The sequence below is a fragment of the Carcharhinus amblyrhynchos genome, chromosome 20, assembly GCF_965287045.1.
Source record: "Carcharhinus amblyrhynchos chromosome 20, sCarAmb.v2.hapA, whole genome shotgun sequence".
NCBI lineage: Eukaryota > Metazoa > Chordata > Chondrichthyes > Carcharhiniformes > Carcharhinidae > Carcharhinus > Carcharhinus amblyrhynchos.
This window is the reverse complement of record NC_137343.1, coordinates 27594607-27614997: the sequence shown is the minus strand read 5'-3', so window position 1 is coordinate 27614997 and position 20391 is coordinate 27594607. Positions and strand designations below refer to the sequence as shown.

At 40.6% G+C, this 20391-nt stretch overlaps 1 protein-coding gene across 1 annotated transcript in view; it reads right to left on the bottom strand.

The window, feature by feature from the left end:
• mlxip (MLX interacting protein) overlaps window positions 1-20391 on the bottom strand; it is an 84359-nt gene that overhangs the window by 49727 nt on the left and 14241 nt on the right. Inside the window, exon 2 of the mRNA XM_080208319.1 lies at window positions 514-620. Coding sequence (XP_080064445.1) covers window positions 514-620 — 107 coding nt within the window. The remainder of the gene's footprint in view (window positions 1-513; window positions 621-20391) is intronic.

Sequence of the window (20391 nt, the reverse complement as noted above, 5' to 3'; positions counted from 1 at the left end):
ACAGGCTGGTGAAAACACGTTAAACATCAGATTATTAAAATACAATGCGAATTGACTAATATCTGGTCATTCTTTTTTCTAACGTTGCTTTTAAGAGTCATCAAAAAATTAGAAGCATTTGAGGAGCATCATCCATCCTGAAAGAAATTGGAGGGGGGATTGTCATTTTAAAAAGTCAGGCCTGTATAAATATTACAATTTTCAAATCAATCTGTTCTTGTTTAATGTCCAATGGTGCAAACTTGTTCAAACATAAGAACATTTAATAGTCATCATCTGGATGGGAAAAAATAAATTTAACCTCGACTTCCCAGTCACCAATATATTAACTGATGGACACCTGACTTAATGTTGTATTTAAGTAGGGTGGAGGAGTGAGAATGGATACACGAGGTAAGACAGCACAACAATGAGGCAGTGAAATGAACTAATACAGGAAACGTGAATCACTGTACTTTGCCAAAAACTGTAAATTACCAACCGAGAAAAGAGGTAAAAAGAGATTTCACTCACACTGCATGTACCATGCCCTCCAGATAGCATTGTTCAGTCGAATCTTGTCTCTCCATAGAAGCTTTAATCCTTTGAAATTTTTCCATTTAGGAGAAACCAATTTTCCACTAGAAACAAATGCATTAGGTTCATCATATGATTGTTTCAACAGATTAAATGATGCTACAGTTAGTATGATTTGAAATATATTAATTTAAGTGATTTGTATGTGAAACAGCAATTATCTGACAGGTGTGCCTGTCAGCCTTGCTGATCTTTGGCATTTATAAAAGATTCTAGATTCCACCATGCAAGAGTGGACGAAAGTACAGCACTGACGACAAAAATGAAAGTCATGTTACTGACAACATTGGAGTGGAGTGCAATATTGACAACAGGCAAGATGACCAGGGAAGTGGCAAGTTCTTTTATTGGTCACAGGAATGAATCCCATCTCCCAAAAAACATGTGGGTTGGGTGTCTTGTCACAGGTGAAAATAAAACACAAAAGAGGAACTGAACCTGTCCACTTCCAATTTTAACAGAGTTGGAATGGGAGATTGGCAATCCATTTCTAATTTTATAGTGAAGCAGCATGTCTTCACTTCAACAGCCATTCTATTGTTACCCACAGAACATGTGGTTTCCTGAGCCTCAGGAAATGTGCCACCTTAAAAGGGTGGAACAGGGCTGAATCGATGCAGTATATAACATAGCACAATTTCTGGGTTATGATCAGCTGGAGTGCCTCCTCCCAGTCCACAAAATACCCAACTAATCTCCTCAATTGACCAGATGTCCTCCCACCACGATAAGGAACTCTCATCTCCCCTGCCCCAGCCAAATGACCTGCCTCATTCCCCCAGTACACTTACCTGCTTCTCACACAAAAGGCTTCCAGCCATTCAATCAGGGTACCTGCAGGCAAGGACCCCACAGAAAACAATTTTGAGCAGCCGCTTAGTTAAATTCTACAGGACACCATAGTGATCAGGCCCATCAGGGACCAGGTCAAGGAGAAATCTGAAATGGTGGTCATAGGTTTGAATGGACATGAAGGTAGCCAAACGCTCATGCTTTACTTTCTCACAGTATCGCTGTAGGTATGAGATTGGGTACATCACCACTCTACTGTTCAATTTAAACAAACTATGTTGGGGTGTGGGTGGGATTTAAAAAAAAAATCAGATTTAAACCAATAAATATTTTGAACAATGCTCTTAATTAAGCTATCAAATTTCTCCCAATATTGTTCAGAATACAGGTTTTGACTGTTTTGTGGTATTTCCAGGCACAAATGATTCAGAAATTATGACATTTTGTATTTTAAGCTGTACTGCCAGCTGTTTCACAATTTGTGACTCCAGCCAAGCAGTCTGCACGTCTGCTACAACTCTACACAAAATTCTCATAGCAAAACTGCTCAACATAACTGATCAGAGATTGCAGCTTGCTGCTTTATTAGCTCAAAACAAATGGCTCCCAGAAATGGGGTTGCTGTGTGCACCCCCATTCACATTTTTGTACAATACTTTGAAGACCCTGTTTTTAAATTGAAGAAGTGACCCATTTTAATCTTGCAGCATTGGCAGAACCTGAATAAGAAATCCAATTTCCTGAGACCCAGATATGCACAGGTCCCAATTTTCATGAGATTTTTGTGATATGACTCACATGCAAGTAGACCCTCACAGGGGATAATATTGATATAATAGGCAGAGAGAGGTTTCATCCTGGCAGATTTCACTTGTTGCTCATAGCAAGAGGATGATAATTCCAATAGCGATTTGAGTGCATTTGTTACAGGAAGTTCTGCATAATCTGCAGCAGGGCAGATCAACAAGTCTTATGGGTACTCCATGTCTTTAGCCTGACAAAAAGGAGCTAAAGGGTGATTAAACGATCACAACACTTTAAGATGGAGTCAATCTAGTCAGAAATGGAATTAATGGTACAGTCTCTAATGGTAGTATAAATTGGTTTAAGAGGCAAGAAGCTGATGGCAATAACAGCAGGTGCTTCTGTAGGGCAGTACAAGATCCAGTTCTGCGAGAGCTACAGCCATTCACAAATCAATTAGTTTGTAGGACATTACTTATTGAAATATTAAAACTTTCCCGCAAGGAATAGATGGTCCAACTACTTGGAACGATACATGGCAGCTTGGCCAGACCCGTCTTTGCATCACTGGGGTACGTAGAATCTTGGCACACAGTGACACTTAGTGATTGTGTGCTGATGGTCAAGGTGAAAGATCCTGTCGAATGGTTCCCTGAGCAGACTGTCAAAGACATTTGGCAGAGTGTCTCATCACCAGAACTTTCAAACAAGCACCAAGATTGGTGGTGAGAGAGGCCCAACCATCTTTCCTCACACATCCAGAGTCTCAACCCCTTTGTATGATGACCTAGAAAGGAAGCTGTGGTGGGAGACCATTGTACACCACCTCAGAACATGCCTTTGGAAAGGAGGTCTGAAAAGAGATGCAGTAGTTTTTGTTGATGTTCATCCCGAGCAGCTCTGTACTCTACAGGTTATTCCAAGGGATGTACACCACAACTCCTTAGACAGCACCTTCCAAACCCTCGAACATTACCACGTACAGGACAACAGCAGATGCATGGGAAAACTACTATCTGCAGCCTACAAGTCATTCACCATCCTTGGTACTATACTGTCAAGTCAAAAATTCCAGAACTCCCTCTCTAAGAGCACTATGGATGTACCTACACCACAGACTGCAGCAGTTCAAAAAGTTGGTTCACCATCACCTTCTTAAGGGCGATTAAGGATGGGCAAGGAACTCTGACAACAAACCTTACATTGTGTGAATGAACTTCTTTTAAAAAGGAGATAAATATGTGGCATTTTTAACCTCAATTTCAAACCCATTGACAAAGAGGTTATTATTACTTTTTGTGACAGTATGACCTCAGCCTGTTTCTGGGTGAGCTCCCACTATCTGGCAGCTCTTCCTATCCTCTGTGAACTATCACTACACTACAGAACACCAAACTTTTTTTTAAATTTCTTCTTACAAGTCAGCATTTATTGTCTAGCTCAAGTTGCAAGTCATGGACAATTTGCTCAGTTTAAATTTTAATGGTATATTTTAGTTTTCGATAGTTTCATTTTGTGAACATTCTTGAAAACACTCCGTATTTTCGAAACTCAGCTTGAATTCAGTTAAATGGAGTGTCTGAACAAAGGAAGTTAATTGGTCGGGCTTAATCCATCTTCACATATGGTAAGACAATTATGACTGGACTTTGAGGCTATTACAACACAACACTTTAGCTCTTATGATAGTGGAATGTGTACCCGAGGACATACTTTCAGAACTATCCTTGTGTGTATAAAATGACCAATAATAAATTAACTGATCACCTTGCATGATATGAATCGGAAGTAGATTAGGTTTCAGGTAAATAAAGATAAGTGAAAACCATTCACTGGCTCATTCCTCAGTAACGTCATGACCACAGGCACGCTGTCCAATTTAAATTTCAAACATGTTTGGCAATTAACTGTCAGTTGCCATCAACTGGTGCATTCTCAATGACAATGTTTCTACCAGAATTCACTTCCCAATCAGCACTCTTTTCATACCATATGAATTTGTTATCTTCCATGAATTTTTATTCTTGCAAATGTCCTTGAGTGCAAGATGAAAAGCTTTGACAAACATCTTTTTCAGCAACACTCAGATTCTATGCGACCAAACTACTTTAATATCAGATTAATTTTAAACAAAGTTAGTTTTAGAGTTATTCCCAATATTTAAATGGTTTTATTGCTGTAACTTATTTGTTTTGCTTTCTCAATCTGCCAGCCTAATATGTTACATAACTAGCTATTTTAGGAAAGCACCATTCTTTGGGCCTATCAGCAGTCGCAAAGCCAAAACACTTAAAATATTATGTTGTTGATTTCCATACATATACATTTGTGAAGTGGGCAGAGAAACATTTTCAATAAGACTTCCAAAAGAAAATTCTTCTTCTCCACACTACTTTAGCACCACTATTTAGAAGCTTAAATAAACTAGAAAATGAGATGTGTTGCCAAAAAACTTTAGACAATACAAGTTATTCAATTACTCAACTCAATTAAACCTCTCCATAATAATATTCCTCCCTAACACCTACACTTTATTACATTAAGTAAGAGACATATAGAAATCCCATTTACAAAAAAGGAGTCTATTTTATTGAACAGACAAAATATGTAGCTGGGCGCAACATAATCCTGTCAGAGAACAAGAATAAGACCCAAATAGTTGGACACATCATTGCAAACTATGTAACAAATATTGGTAATGGTAATTACCCATAATCCATGAAGAACCAATACCATCTCTCTCCATTAGAGAGAGAGAACAAATAAATTGTCGATGAAGTAATTTTTGCACTACCAAAACACATATGCTCATACCAAACCCATAGACCATCCCAATGTCCCTACACCAACTTGCTCTGCCAATTAGTGCCCCCACACCAATCCAATACATACTACCTGAATCCACACCACAACACAAAACACCCACAAAAAATAAAAAGTCGGCAGGCAGGCAGGCACTATTTCACATCAAGCATTGGAGGTAAGGAAAAGAGCCATGCCTCCGTGAACTACCATAGCAGGTATGGGGATTGAATTTGTGCCTTTGGCATAATTCTGCACGACACTTAAAGATATCTGACCAACTGAGCTAACCAACCCCCACACAGCCATTAACCATTGTACGTATAATGGTTTTACAGCCAGTGTTTACCTTCTGACCCCTTCCTCAATTTAAAAAAAAGCCGATATTTGATATGACCTCTCTGCCTGGCAGTATCAGTTGTTTTGAACTCCATATGAGAAGCAACATGAAATTCTAAACTACGTGGCCAGGCTCAATTTAGACTATGCCAGTACAAACAGATTACTTGCAGATCAAAACAGAAGATAAAACAGTAAAAAAGCCACAAAGATTAGTTTACACTGCAGATTAAATGGTTCATTATAAATGTTTATGTGCTGGGACAGATATTTCTGGACAAAGAATAATGCATCTTGAAACACGGGAACCATGGACGATCAGAGAAATTGCCAGTTTAGTCAAAAAGAAAAAAGGATGCTTACGTAAGGTCTAAGCAACTAAAAACAGATGAAGCATTTGAAAAATACAGGGAAAGGTAGAAGAAACTCAAACAGGGAGTTAGGAGGGCAGAAAAGGATCATGAAATGTGCTTGGCAGGCAGGATTAAGCAGAATCCCAAGGCATTTTATTATGAACATGAGGGTAGCTAGAGGAAGAGTTGGTCCACTCAAGGACAAAAGGAGGGAAATTATGCGTAGAATCAAAAGGAAGTGGGAGGGATCCTTAATGAGTACTTCACACTGGTATTCACAAAGAGAGAGGCACATTGATGGTGTCTTGGAGGGGTATGTAAACCCTCTCGAGCAAGTCATCATTATGAGGGAGGAAGTGTTAAGTGTATTACAAAGCATTAAAAGGTAGGCAAATTTCCAAGGCCAAATGGCATCTATCCCAGATTACTGAGGGACACAAGAAAAAAATTGCTGCACCTCTAACAGAGATCTTTGCTTCCTCATTGGCCACAGGTGAGGTCCCAGAGATTGGAGGATAGCCAATGCTGTCCCGTTATTTAAGAAGTGTAACAAGGATAACCTGTGTAATAATAGGCCAGTGACCTTGATGTCAATGATAGTGAAATTGTTGATGATTCTTAGAGATAGTATCTATATACATTTGAAAATAAATGGTCCTTTAGTGACAGAGCATGGTTTTTTTTAAAATGAGGTCATGTCTCACTAATTTGATTGAGTTTTTTGAGAAAGTGACAAAAATGATTGACGAGGGAAAGCATTTGAAAAGGTCCCTCATGGCAGGCTGGTGCAAAAGGTTAAATCACACAGGATCAAGTGTGAACTAGCTAGGTGGAGTCAGAACTGTCTTGACCATAGAAGACAGAGTGTAGTGGTGGAAGAGTGTTTTCTGAATGCAGGTCTGTAACTAGTGGTGTTCCACAGGGATTAGTGCTAGGGCCTTTGTTCTTTGTAATGTGCATAAATGACTTGGAAGAAAATGTAACTGGTTTGATTAGCAAGTTTGCAGATGTTACCAAGATCGCTAAAGTTGCAGATAGCGATGAAGATTGTCAGAGAATACAGCAGGATAGTGACAGGCTGGAAAATTGGACAGAGAAATGGCAGATGGAATTTAATCTGGACAAATGCGAGATGGTGCATTTTGTTAGATCCAATTTAGGTGGGAGCTATAAAATAAAAGGCAGAATCATCACGAGCATAGACACAGAGATCTGGGAGTACAGGTCCACAGATGATTCTTAAAATAGCGGCAGCACAGGTGGAAAAGATGGTGAAGAAAGCATTGCCATGCTTGCCTTCATCAGCCAGGACAGAGTATAAAAGTTGGCAAATTATGTTAGTTATATAAAACATTTGTTGGGCCACAGTTGGAATGTGTGTCCAATTCTGCTCACCACACTGCCAGAGCATGGAGGCTTTGGAGGGAATACAGAAAAGGTTTACTAGGATGTCATCTGGTATGGAGGGTATTAGCAATGAGGAGAGATTGAGACAGAGGCTGAGGGGTGACCTGATAGAAGTTTTTAAAATTATGAGTGGCACAGTTATGGTGATCAGTTAGAAGTTTTCCCCCCCAGGGCAGAAATGACAATTACAAGGGGGTACAAGTTCAAAGTAAGGGGGAAAAAGGTTCAGTAAAGATGTGCAGGGAAAGGTTTTTTTTTAAACAGAGGGTGATGGGAGCCTGGAATCCACTGCCAAGTGAGGTGGTTGAGGCCGACACATTAGTGATATTTAAGGCTTATCTGGGTGGACACATGACCTATCAGGGAATAGAGGGATATAGGCGGTTGGTCTAGGTAGGATGCGATCGGCGGACCGAAGGACTGTACTGTTCTTGTTCCAGTATCAGGCCACGGCAAGGGTCTTTCCTATGAGTCCTATTTAAACTCCTCACTTCTCTCTTGCATTCAATTATTCAAATTGTCTCATCATATTTGTTCAAAAAAATATAATTTTGCAATGCAAATTGTTCACGCTAGTTCGCGCTCATCAGCAGTATAAAATACTAGGCCAAACCTAGAATTTTTTTCAAGAATGTTTTAATTTTACACTTCATTTTCCTACTTTAGCTGCTTCAATTCATTGTTAATTTTCCCCTCAATTCCTTTGTCAACCTCATTTGTTTCTCAAACTTTCCTCCTTTAGATACCTTCAAACATAATGTATTGTGCAACAATGTGAACAATAGCCATTCACAGCATCAGAAATGAGACGATGTGCCAAAATGACCTAGTTTGACAGAGATCCTTCAGAGAAGCAGAAACAGGAACAGGAGGGAAAAGGTTAGAATCAAAATTGGACACTTTAGGCAGCATCATGTCAAAGATCATGGGCTCACAACAGAAAGTAAGATGTAAGCAAAACGCATAACTAAAATCATGTCACTCGCTTTGTGCTCTTCTCCTTTGAACTTGCATTAAATGAATCTTAAAGAGCTTCCTTGCAGTCTTGCAAATTGTTTAGCTTTTAACATGCTTTCAAGCCTTTTTAGTCCATGAAAAGATGCAGAGAAGGGATTTTTTCATTGCATCAAATGGGAACTGTATTCACTGTTAGAACGTTATCTGCTCCCAAGCTTGCATGCTAAGCCACAAGTAGGAAATTATGTAAATCTACGTGGCAAACACTATTGCACAAATATGGCAGCTGCTTCTACACAAAACAGTGGTTTAGTAAAATGTAAACTTTCCCACCAGCTAGTTATTTCTTGCCATTTCAATGAATTTGTTGAAAATTAAGAACGAAGACTTACTATAATCCAAAATAAACATAAAAGACATTTCTCTTCCACAAAAGGCAATAGAAGCAGAATCTTTGGATATTTTTAAGGTAGAGTTTGACTCTCAAAAGAATGAAAGATTATCAGGGGTAGGCAGGAATGTGGGATTGAGATGACAATCAGATCTTACTGAATAGTGGAGCAGACCGAAGAAGCTGAGTGGCCTATTTCTGCTCTGAATTCATATGTTTATATGACAGCTGCAGGGTTGCTTGACCCTACTGGAAAATATTTTTACTAACTACTAGCAGTAATACTCATCATTCTGGTTTTTATCTGCTTGGAGTTCTTTGTGGGCTAGTTATAAAGTTTTCTAGCAGTAATAGCACACCATTTCACAAAAGTCAAACGTGCCTACTTAGCAGCCTTGCATTCCTTTATACTTACTTCAAAAGAGATGCAAACAAATCACAGGCATAATAGTATACATTAAAGGACTGTGTTGAGTTTAACTCAAAAAAACTGCTTTGAGCTTGGGTATCCTCAAATGAATTTATAATTCAGAAGAGTGTTTTCAAAGTATGGAAGAACCCTTCCGAATGCATTCTTGGGTATACGCCATTTCCAGAAGATAATTTCAATTCCTCAAAAGAAAAACAGTGCTGCTTGCTATCTTTACAGAGAGGTTTGACTAAAACCTCCATGCCTGACATTTTCACCTTTAGATTCTAATATTTCCTTTGTACATTTCCCATTTTTCACTCTCCATCTATTTCAGCTTATTCAAAACTACTAATAATCTATCCTGTCATAAGAGCTGCTCATTCCTTATCCTTGCTGATCTTTAATCGGTTTTAATTACCCAGTGCTTTATTTAAGTTTACAATTCTCATCTCTGCGTTTAAATTGCTCCAGACATCCACTGCTTCATCCCAGCACTGATAGCCATGATACAGTTACACAGCCTTAACACTTTAATCCAAAACTTCTCTGCCACCTGTCTTATTTGATCAGGCCTCTGGTGACTGCTACTAACCTTTCCTTTGACTTGACATTTGCTTTCTCATTTCTAAAGCACTCTGGGAAGTTTTGCTAAGGTGCTGTACAAATAGTTCAGGTTTTAATATTCAATAACAGAAACTAACAATCAACAAATCGGGAAATCTAACAATCTGGCAGACTCCCTGGGTTCTCTTGTTAATTCCCAGTTTGAAAACCCGAGATAGACAAGTGTGCAGGGACAAAATATAAAAATGGTAAAAAAAAATGTACAGAGATTGGATAATTTTCCAATTCATTAAATTCCTCCAAACTTTAATGGAAAGTAATCTCTACACTCTAGCTTTTTTAAAAGTCACAGAAACTGATGGATAGGAAAAACCAAAACTATTATTTTTATAAACTGATGGACAACTGAAGCAAAGAGCCCTTTTGGTTCAACTTGTCCATACCTTTGTTTATCCTCCACAAAGGTATCCTCACAGTCCATCTACCTGGCAACCTTTAAGCAAAGCTTTCTATTTCCTTTTGCCAAACATATTTAGATTTCTTCTGAAAGTGTTCACACAATTCACCTTAAATACTTCCTGCGGTAGTGAGTCCCACTTTGAGAATGTAAGAGTTTATTTCCCTTTTTGATTCAGTAGTACACGGTAACATCTCCACTCTAGGAATTATTGTTTGGAAACATCAAAAGAAATTAACAGAAAAGAGCAATTCAGAAATACCATCAGCATCAATTTAATGCAAATTTGCAAACCTTGATATTCAATACGCAGCGTCTTGGGAGTAGAAACATGGGAGATACAGTATTTAGACAAGAAAAACACTTTTTTATTACTGCTCAATACTGCTTTTAATGATTGGTTCACCTGCACTCGATCTCTGTTCATTTACCCCATTCAATTTCATATTTTCTGAAGAACTGTACAGATAATGCTTCTATTTTTCTTACTGAGGTGCATCATTTTATATTTAAGTATATTTGCCTTGTCTAGTCTGCAAATTTTCTAGTGTCTTCTTGCATTATGTTCCTCAGTGTTTGCTACCAGTTTGGTATCATCTACAACTTTTGATATCGAGTTACTTGTTATTAAGTCCTTGGTAAAAATAGACATCTCATTTTGACATTTTCTGGAACGGCTTGGATATGGCAAGCTAGCTAATGCCTAGTTTCTGAGTGAAAGAAATTTATCACTGTTGTGGATTGTATACTGCAAGACTAACACATGCTCAACTGCAGGCAGCCATTGTTAAATTACTTTATGCACACCACCTCTAAGAGGGGAGCAGAGAAGACAGTAGATAGTCCAAAGATGTGCAGGTTAGGTTGATTGGCCATGCTAAATTAACCCTGTCAGGGCATTAACAGAGTAAATATGTGGGCTTATGGGATTAGGGCCTGGGTGAGATTGCTGTCAGTGCAGACTCAATGGACTGAATGGCCTCCTGCTGCACTCCAGGGATTCTATGGATAACAAAATGCTCCATGATTACATTATATTAGATTTTTGACAGACAAGTCAGTCAAGGATTATGGGCAGAAGGCAGATGTGGAGTTGAGACCACAACCAGATTAGCCATGATCTTACTGAATGGCAGAGCAGGGTGGAGGGCCAGAATGGCCTACTCCTAAGTCCAATGTTCCTATGTGTTCCTATTACATTCCCTCTCCATTGTAACTTATACATCAAAATGTAAAATATTGCATACACAATTTCACAGAATACAGTATGACTAAACCAACATCAACAATCTGAAATTTATAGGTTGTATTGTGTGTTTGTATTGTAAATCACAACCAAAACAAACATGTAAATTCACTCTGGTAAAAACACCTTTGTGTTTTAGAAAATTATTTGATAAGTAATGACATTTTTCTTCTTCCTTTTAGTTAACCTATTGGGATTCTTCGAGTATCTTCACCCATTTCTATCTGCAACCCCACTTTCTGCCATTTAGAACATAGAACACTACAGCACAAACAGGCCCTTCGGCCACAAGTTGCGCCAATCACATCCATACCTATCAAGCCACAGAACTATCTGTAACTCCCAATCCCATTAAATCCCATATATTCATCCAGAAGTCTTTTAAAAGCCCCCAGGAGTTCACTTCTACCACCACTGACGACAGCTGATTCCACTCACTCACCACCCTTTGAGTAAAAAAAACTTACCCCTAACATCTCTTCTGTCCTTGCTTCCCAGCACCTTAAACCTGTGTCCTCTCGTGGCAACCATTTCAGCCCTGGGAAATAGCCTCCAAGAACCCACCCCATCTATTCCTCGCAACATTTTATAAACCTCTATCTGGTCACCTCTCAACCTTCGTCTCTCCAGGGAGAAAAGACCTAGCTCCCTCAACCCAAGGCAAGCCTCCCAATCCAGGCAACATCCTTGTAAATCTCCTCTGCACCCTCTCAATAGCCTCCACATCCTTCCTGTAGTGAGGCGACCAGAATTGCGCACAGTACTCCAAGTGAGGTCTGACAAGGGTCTTATAAAGTTGCAGCATTACCTCCCGGCTCCTAAACTCAATCCCTCAATTAATGAAGGCCAGTACACCATACGCCTTCTTGACCACATCCTCCACCTGCGAGGCCAATTTGAGCGTCCTATGGGCCCGGACCCCAAGATCCTTCTGCTCCTCAACACTGCTAAGGCTCCTACCCTTGATATTGTACTCCTTCATCCCATTGGTCCTGCCAAAATGGACCACGACACATTTATACGCATTGAAGTCCATCTGTCGCTTCTCCACCCAGTCTTGCATCCTATCTATGTCACACCACAACTTCTGACATCCCTCCAGACTATCCACAACACCACCAACCTTTGTATCGTCGGTGAACTTACTAACCCATCCCTCCACTTCCTCATCCAGGTCATTTATGAAAATGACAAACAGCAAGGTCCTAGAACAGATCCCTGGGGCACTCCATTGGTGACCGACCTCCATGCAGAAAAAGACCCATCCACAACCACTCTCTGCCTTCTGCAGGCAAGCCAGCTCTCGATCTACAAGGCCAAAGCCCCTTGGATACCATTTCTTTGGCTGTGGCCTCACTGCGGACCTTCACATGAGCTTTGTCTAAAGTTTGGCCTGGATTTTATTGTTCTTTAGGCCTTTGATTAATATGTCTAAGGATTAATTCTGAGTTCATATTATACCCACGGAGACCAGAGTTTCTTTATTTCAAGAACGTAATCTGCAACAGTGTTGCTTGGCTGGTACTTCCTTTGCCAAAATAGAACTTCAGTGAAATTTAATTTTCAATCCTGTTACAATGATCTCCAGAATTTCATTAATTTCAGCATATTCCACAGTATGGGGGTCTCAAGGGCAACATTACCACAAAAGCATCTAGCTCAACGTGGTAAGAGAAACATTAACTAAAATAGGTTACAAGGACAAAGTAAATCAGAATCCCTACAGTGCAGAAAGAGACCATTTGGCCCATCAAGCCTGCACTGACAACAGTCCCACCCAAACCCTTTTCCTGTAACCCCACGTATTTACCCTGCTCATCCCCCTGACACCAAAGGGGCAATTTAGCATGGCCAATCCACCTAACCTGCACATCTTTGGACTATGGGAGAAAACTGCAGCACCCGGAGGAAACCCTCACAGACACGGAGAGAACGTGCAAACTCCAGTGACCTGCGCTGCAATTGAACCCAGGTCCCTGACCCTGTGAGGCAGCTGTAAATTGTGCTTACTTATTCACATCAAGGTTCAATGAATGTAGGAATGTAAATCGTAATTAAGATGCAAATAAAACCTTGTTAACTTTCACTTACCTATATGTACTTAATCCTTTATAAAAACAAAAATCTTAAATTGCGTTTCAATGTCTTGTACTTATTATAAAAAAAAAGTTCTACATTTCAACAAATACGTCCAAATCTTATCTTTGACATTTTTAAATGGGAGCACCCACTCGTTCCCACAGCCACACTGATTCCTGCACTCACTCATCCTTCTGTTGTGCCTCTGCTCCCTGCAGACCACTCTGCTTTTGTACCAACCCCTGGAGGCTTTCTGCTGAATCCAGTTTGGGAACCCCTGACCCAAGCAATATTCCACGCTGTCATTTAAATGCTAATGTTTAACTTGGCAAGGGGCATGGTTAGCTCTGGAGCACGTCTTCAGCACTTCTAAGGTGCTGTCAGAGACTATAGCTTTGCTGTGCCCTATGTCTTCAGCTGTTATTTGCTATCACATGAAGTGAATCGAATTGACTGAAGACTGGCATCTGTGGTGCTGCAGACCTCAGGAGGAAGCTGAGATAGGCACTTCCAACACTTCAGTCCCAATTTCAAATGTGACTTCCGCCCTTAAATTTTATGCCTCGGTTGATGCAGTCTTACTCCAAGTCCGAAAATAGTGGATTCAAGCCTGCATTCCAGATATTTAAACTTTTCGACTGACACTTGAGACACTGCTGTGTTTGAGATGCCATCTTTATGGGGCACTAGGCTGAAATCACAAATCAGTTTACTGATGCAGTTGCTCATCTCTGCTTAAAAGCAAAATATTGCAGATACTGAAATCTAAAACAAAAATAGAAAGTGTTGGAAAATCTCAGCAGGTCTGATAGCATCTGTGGAGAGAGAATAAAGCCAATGTTTTGTGTCCAGATGACCCGGCGTCAGCTCAACATAGCATCTGGGGAGAGGGAATAGAGCCAATGTTGAGCTGTCGCCGGGTCATCTGGACACAAAACATTGGCTTTATTCTCTCTCCCCAGATGCTGTCAGACCTGCTGAGATTTTCCAGTATTTTCTGATTTTGCCCACCTCAGCTGTTAGCCTGACCAAGACTGCTAGACATCTGCTCTCATTGTTCAGTCTTCCAGTGAAGTCTGTGACAACTAGGGCAGCCAGGTGGCCTCAAACATGGATGACCTGTTAATTATGTAATTTATAATCAACATGAGACTCTGGGGCAGCTAACCCAATGGAGCCTCACTCCAGCAAGCTGGAAATTGTTCAAAGAATATTTTTCCCTAAACCCCTCATTTGTAGAGAGATAGAACACGAAGAACACTGGCACGTGAGAGAGCGACAGCATGCATGAGAGAAAAGAGTGCTCCTGTGAAGAGCATGGTTAACTGCTTTTGTTTTTATTAACTAAGCAGAATGCTGTAAAAGTTGTGTTTTCTATTCAAAGCAAAAAGGATGGGAACAATGGGACTTTGAAGGTTTAACAAACATGGGAGTTGCCAAGGTGGGCTCTGGTAATGGAATTTGGATCTGGAATACTCATACTGAGGGGAATGATTTTTGAAAGTCACCAGAGGATTCAAAATGGTGAGACGGGCAGAAGTGAGCCTGGAACAAGCTGGGAACATTTCAGACTTACAAGAAATCTTGCATTTTCCAGAAGTGGAGTGCACAAAGAAAAATTGGCAGTTAAAGCAGAAGTACATTTTCTTTAGTTTGGCATTTTAGTTGCTTATTGAATAGTCTTTGATCTATGTTGATTTTTGTCACAGTAAAAGTCTTAAAAACACAAAATCTTGTTTTTAATGCCTTTTTTTAATGTTGTCTGTCTCAATGGGGTTCATAACACTGGACAAAACATCAATTAGCCAATTTTGGCATTTTAGATAAATTTGAGTGAATATACTGCTTATTTATGGTCTTGACTAGGGCACATGGTTAAGGAATGAGGGAACAGAAGAAAGGGAAGAATTTTTAATAAAATGTATATCTCACAAAAGTGATCCTTAAATATAATCTATTGCACATTTACTTTCTTCAGTAAATTTGTAAGAAATAGAGACAACATTAAACTAGAAAAACCTAAGATTAAGTCAAGACAGTGAACCTTCGCATAAACTTTCTTTTCTGTTATAGGCAATTTTCAACTCATTTTAGACTTAAATGTAAAAGTTCCCTTAGAATCAGCTACAAATGTTCTAGTGTGTTATCAAAGCATCCCACAAGGCTCCTCCAACAACTTACTTCAGTTTGCTTTGCACCTAACTGAGCCATACAGGCTGTGTCAATATTGGTTGCTTTCAATGCAGTTTAAGGCATTGCAGTTTTTTCAAACCTCGCAAGCTAACAGAATCTTCAGCAAAACTGCAGCTTTAAAACACTGCACATGACCTTAAATCACAATTGAGACACTAAAGTGTGATTTCTAACACATGTACATGTTAAATCTTCACACCCATATGAACTTGCAACCTTATTTTTCCCAATAAAAACAAGCATTGTGTAAACAAAACCATTTCAGTATCTCCAAATTTAAAAAAAACGTTTAAGTGAGCCATTAGGTCAGATGAATAACTGCAATCCATGTCTCAACATTCAGCATTCAAAAAGACAACTATTTCTGCACCAAAACATCCATTCTCTCAGCAAAACGCAAATCGACATTATGCAAAAATAAGTCACACATGGCTATCTTCATACATGATTGGACTGGGGCAAGAACAGTAAGAAGTTTCACAACACCAAGTTAGTCCAACAGGTTTATTTGGTAGCACAAGCTTTCAGAGTGTCGCTTCTTCTTCAGGTGACTTGAGTTGTGTTCACAAACAGGGCATATACAGACACAAACTCAATTTACAAGGTAATAGTTAGAATGCGAGTCTTTACAAACAATCAAGTCTTAAAAGGTACAGACAGACAATGTGAGTGGAGAGGAGGTTAAGCACAGATTAAAGGGGTGTATATAGTCTCCAGCCAGGATAGTTAGTGAGATTTTGCAAGCCCAGGCAAGTTGTGGGGCTTACAGACAGTGTGACATGAACCCAAGATCCCAGTTGAGACCGTCCTCATGTGTGTGGAACTTGATTATCAGTTTCTGCTCAGCAATTCCGCACTGTTGTGTGTTGTGCAGGCCGCCTTGGAGAACGCTTACCCGAAGATCAGAGGCTGAATGCCCGTGACTGTGGAAGTGTTCCCCAACAGGAAGATAACGCTCCTGTCTGGTAATTGTCGAGCAGTATTTATTCATCTGTTGTCGTAGTGTCTGCATGGTCTCCCCAACATACCATGCCTCAGGACATGCTTTCCTGCAGCAGATCAAATAGACAACGTTGGCAGAGTTGCACGAGTATGTACTGTGTACCTGGTGGATGATGTTCTCGTGCAAGATGATGGCATCTGTATCAATGATCCGGCCTGTCTTGTACAGGTTGCTGCGGCAGGGTTGCGTGGTGTCGTGATCACCGTTCCCCTGAAGACTGGGTAGTTTAGTTTACTGTGGACAACGATCTGTTCGAAGTTGTGCAATTGTTTGAAGGCAAGAAGTTGGGCATAGGGATGGCCTTGACGAGATGTTCGTCTTCATTGAGGACATGTTGAAGACTCTGGAGAAGCTTTTCTGCTCCAAGGAAGTACTGGACAACGAAGGGTACTCTGTCCGCCATGTCCCGTGTTTGTCTTCTGAGGTGGTCAGTGCGGTTTTTCAATGTGGTGCATCAGAACTGTCGATCGATGAGTCAAGTGCCATATCCTGTTCTTATGGAGGGCATCTTTCAGCATCTGTAGGTGTCTGTTGTGATCATCCTCATCTAAGCAGATCCTGTGTATATGGAGGGCTTGTCCGTAGGGGATGGCTTCTTTAATGTGTTTAGGATGGAAGCTGGAGAAGCGGAGCATCGTGAGGTTATCCGTGGGCTTGCGGAACAGTGAGATGCTGAGGTGACCATCCTTGATGGAGATGTGTGGGTCCAAGAATGCAACCGATTCCGGACAGTAGTCCGTGGTGAGTCCGATGGAACTTGATGTCATCATATATAGTTGTTCCAGTGATTGCTCACCATGAATCTAAAAGGAAGAAAATGTCATCGATGTATCTAATATATAGCGTCGGTTGAAACTCCTGTGCGGTGACGAGGTCTTGTTTGAACCTGTGCATGAAGATGCTGGCATACTGAGGTGCGAATTGGTCCCCATGACTGTTCGTGTGTCTGAATGAAGAACTGCTTGTTCGAAGTGAAGACGCTGTGGTCTAGGATGAAGCAAATGAATTGTAGAATTGCATCTGGACATTGGCAGTCATCAGCGTTGAGTACTGAGACGATTGCAGCAATGCCGTTGTCTTGGGGGATGCTGATCATGAGCGCCGAGACATCCATTGTGATGAGGTGTGCTCCTGGTTCAACTGCTGAGTGCTGAGTTTTTGCAGAAAGTCGGTAGTATTGTGACTGAAATTGGGGGTTCTTTGTACAATGGGTTTCAGGATGCTCTCGACATAGCCATAGTGGTTTTCACACAGGGTTCCATTGCCTGATACGATGGGACGGCCGGGTGTATTGGTTCTGTGCATCTTCGGGAGGCATGGTACATTGGGAAGACCACGCAGACACCATGACAATGGGTGAATGAACACCACTCTATTCCCTTCAGGCTCTGATTTTCAGGTAAGCATTCTCCAAAGCAGCCTTCATGATACCACAGAATCGCTGAGCGGAAACCAATAGCCAAGTTCTACACACAAGGACAGCCTCAAATGGGATCTTGGGTTCATGTCACTATCTGTAACCCTCACTGCTTGCCTGAGCTTGCAAAATCTCCAACCGTCCTGACTGGAGACAATACGCATGTCTTTAATCTGTGCTTAATCTTCTCTACTCACGTTGTCTGTACCTCTAAGACTTGATTACCTGCAGAGACTTGCAGTCAAACTTTAACCTGGTGTTATGAGACTTTTACTATCTCCATACATTCATTTGATAAGTGCATCAAAAGAAGTGATGGAGTAGTTGGGTAATCATCAGTTTAAGAAATATCATGACAAAAAGAGCCAAAGGCTATACAGGTAAAGGTTCAGCAGGACAGCTTTAAGTTAAGAGAGGGAGGGCAGGGACACAGTAACTTTTGAAGGAACGCAAAGAATCTTCACAGCTCCTGCTCACGTCTTTTTTTTGTTTTTATTCCAATTCAATCAAAACAAGTTGAGACAATCCCGATCCAAGCTGATAAGACAGGGCTCTCACCTCCTGTCTTGGGCTTGATCTACATAATCCAAGCTGATTGGAGTAGGCATAGCTCCTCCTCCAAGGCTTGATCTCATGTGCATCCTAGCTAAAAGGCCAAGATGCCACTTTTAAAAATTGCATCAAATGAAGCTAAAACGTAATCTAATGACTTCAACCAAGCACTGCATGTCGATACTACACTTGATCTAGCTTAGAAAAGTGAGAAGGGTTCCGGACTGGTGGTCACCTGACAATTACAGGTTAACCCTTTTATTATCCTAACAGATCAGATTTTAGCTAGTGGGATACTGTGAAGTTTGGTGAAAAAGTAGCTCAAAGTAGAAATTAGCGAAGTAAAAAAACATTATAAGTAAATAGAGAAGAGATGCAGGGCCAGGCTCTATCTGCTTCCCCCTCCCACATTGTGCTTCCTAGTGACTACATCTGTAGCAAGCATTGGTTGCTCAAGGAACCCCAGCTCAGTTGATGATGGAGTCTGAGTTTCAAACACCGACAGATCAGGGAAAGAGAATTATCTGGACGCTATGTTTCAGGAGGCAGTCATACCCCTTGGATTAACTATATTAAATTTGATCAGTGGTCTGGGAGAGGAGGGTGTTACTGTGAGCAAGACAGGTAGCAGGATCCAGGAAGTAGTGTGGAAGAAGCCTCAGTTCTTGAACGTCTAAGAGGTTTAAAGTTCTTGCTTCTTGTGTGGATGAGGGCAGGGGATGAGCAACTTAACGATAGCACCATGATTTAGGGAGCCATTCAAGAGGACAAAAGAGAAATGTAGTTGTAAGTGGGGATAATATAAATCAGGAGAATAGACACTGTTCTCTGTGGCCAGAATCAAGAGTCACAAAGGCTGTGTTGCCTGACTGGTGCCGAAGTTCAGGACATCGCATCTTGACTGCGGAGGAATTTGGAGTGGGAGGGGAAAGATCCTGTTGTCGTGATCCACGTGGATACCATGATGTAGGTGGAAAAAAGGTTCTGCTGAGGGAATACGAACAGCTAGGGACTAAATTAAAAAGCGGAAGGAAAAATGTAATAACCTCTAGATTTCTACCTAATTGGTACCATGAGCTAATTGGCACAGGTCAACAAGATTAAAGAGGTAAACACATGGGTCAAAGATTGGCATGGAAGAAGCGAGTCTGAATTCATGGGACATTGACATCAGTACTGGGAAAAGAGGGAGCTGTTCTGATGGGAAAAATGAAAGTCAGAAGAATCACAGTACCAAAGGGTAGGAGAAAGGTGGTTACATGGAATAGAGTCCATAGAGGTACTAAATAACAACGATTTTAAAAAGAACAGGCAGGATTTGTGGCTGACGTTTCGGTTTCAGTAACCTTTCATCAGAATTCTTCTTCCATATTTAGTGGCTGTGCATTCATTTCTCACACCTAACCAACCGCAAGCTTTACAATCAACTGCATTTCTCACAATATCTACGTGACACAAATGGAGCAAAAGGTACCAATCCAGATCTTGCAGTCACTGGCGAAGGGATAATGGCAAGATGCTTTTTCAGAGAGTTGGTGGAGTCTCGATTGGCCAAAAGGCCTCCTTTTGCATTGTAGGGATTTTATTGCGGTGTCAATCCAGGAAACATTGCATCATCAAGCAGGGTAAGCAGCCATTCATACGATTATCCCCACTTACAACTACATTTCTCTTTTCTCCCCCCCTCTTGAATGGTGCCCTGAATCACGGTGCTATCATGAGGTTGCTCATCCTCCCTACAGCCCCTGCTCTTGTCCACACAAGGAGCAAGAATTTCAAACCTGTTAGACAAGTTCAAGGTTGGGCTTAAATAGATAATTAGTATTAAATGCCAAGATTAGCCTTCATTTTTAATTAAATGAGCGCAACATTAATAATTGGGATAAGCACATGGAATTAATGTAGAAATCAAAACAACTTTTTAAATATATTTTGTATAGAAATCTGATATCACAAGTAGAAAATTATTTTCAGAGCCAAAAAGGTATTTCAACAGTATTTATAAAACGCAGTTACCCCTTATTCAATAGCATGTAATTTTTCCAAGGGTTTTTACAGTGAGGCTAATAACAAAAGGGAAGTTCTCACCAGCTTAATCATTTCTTTT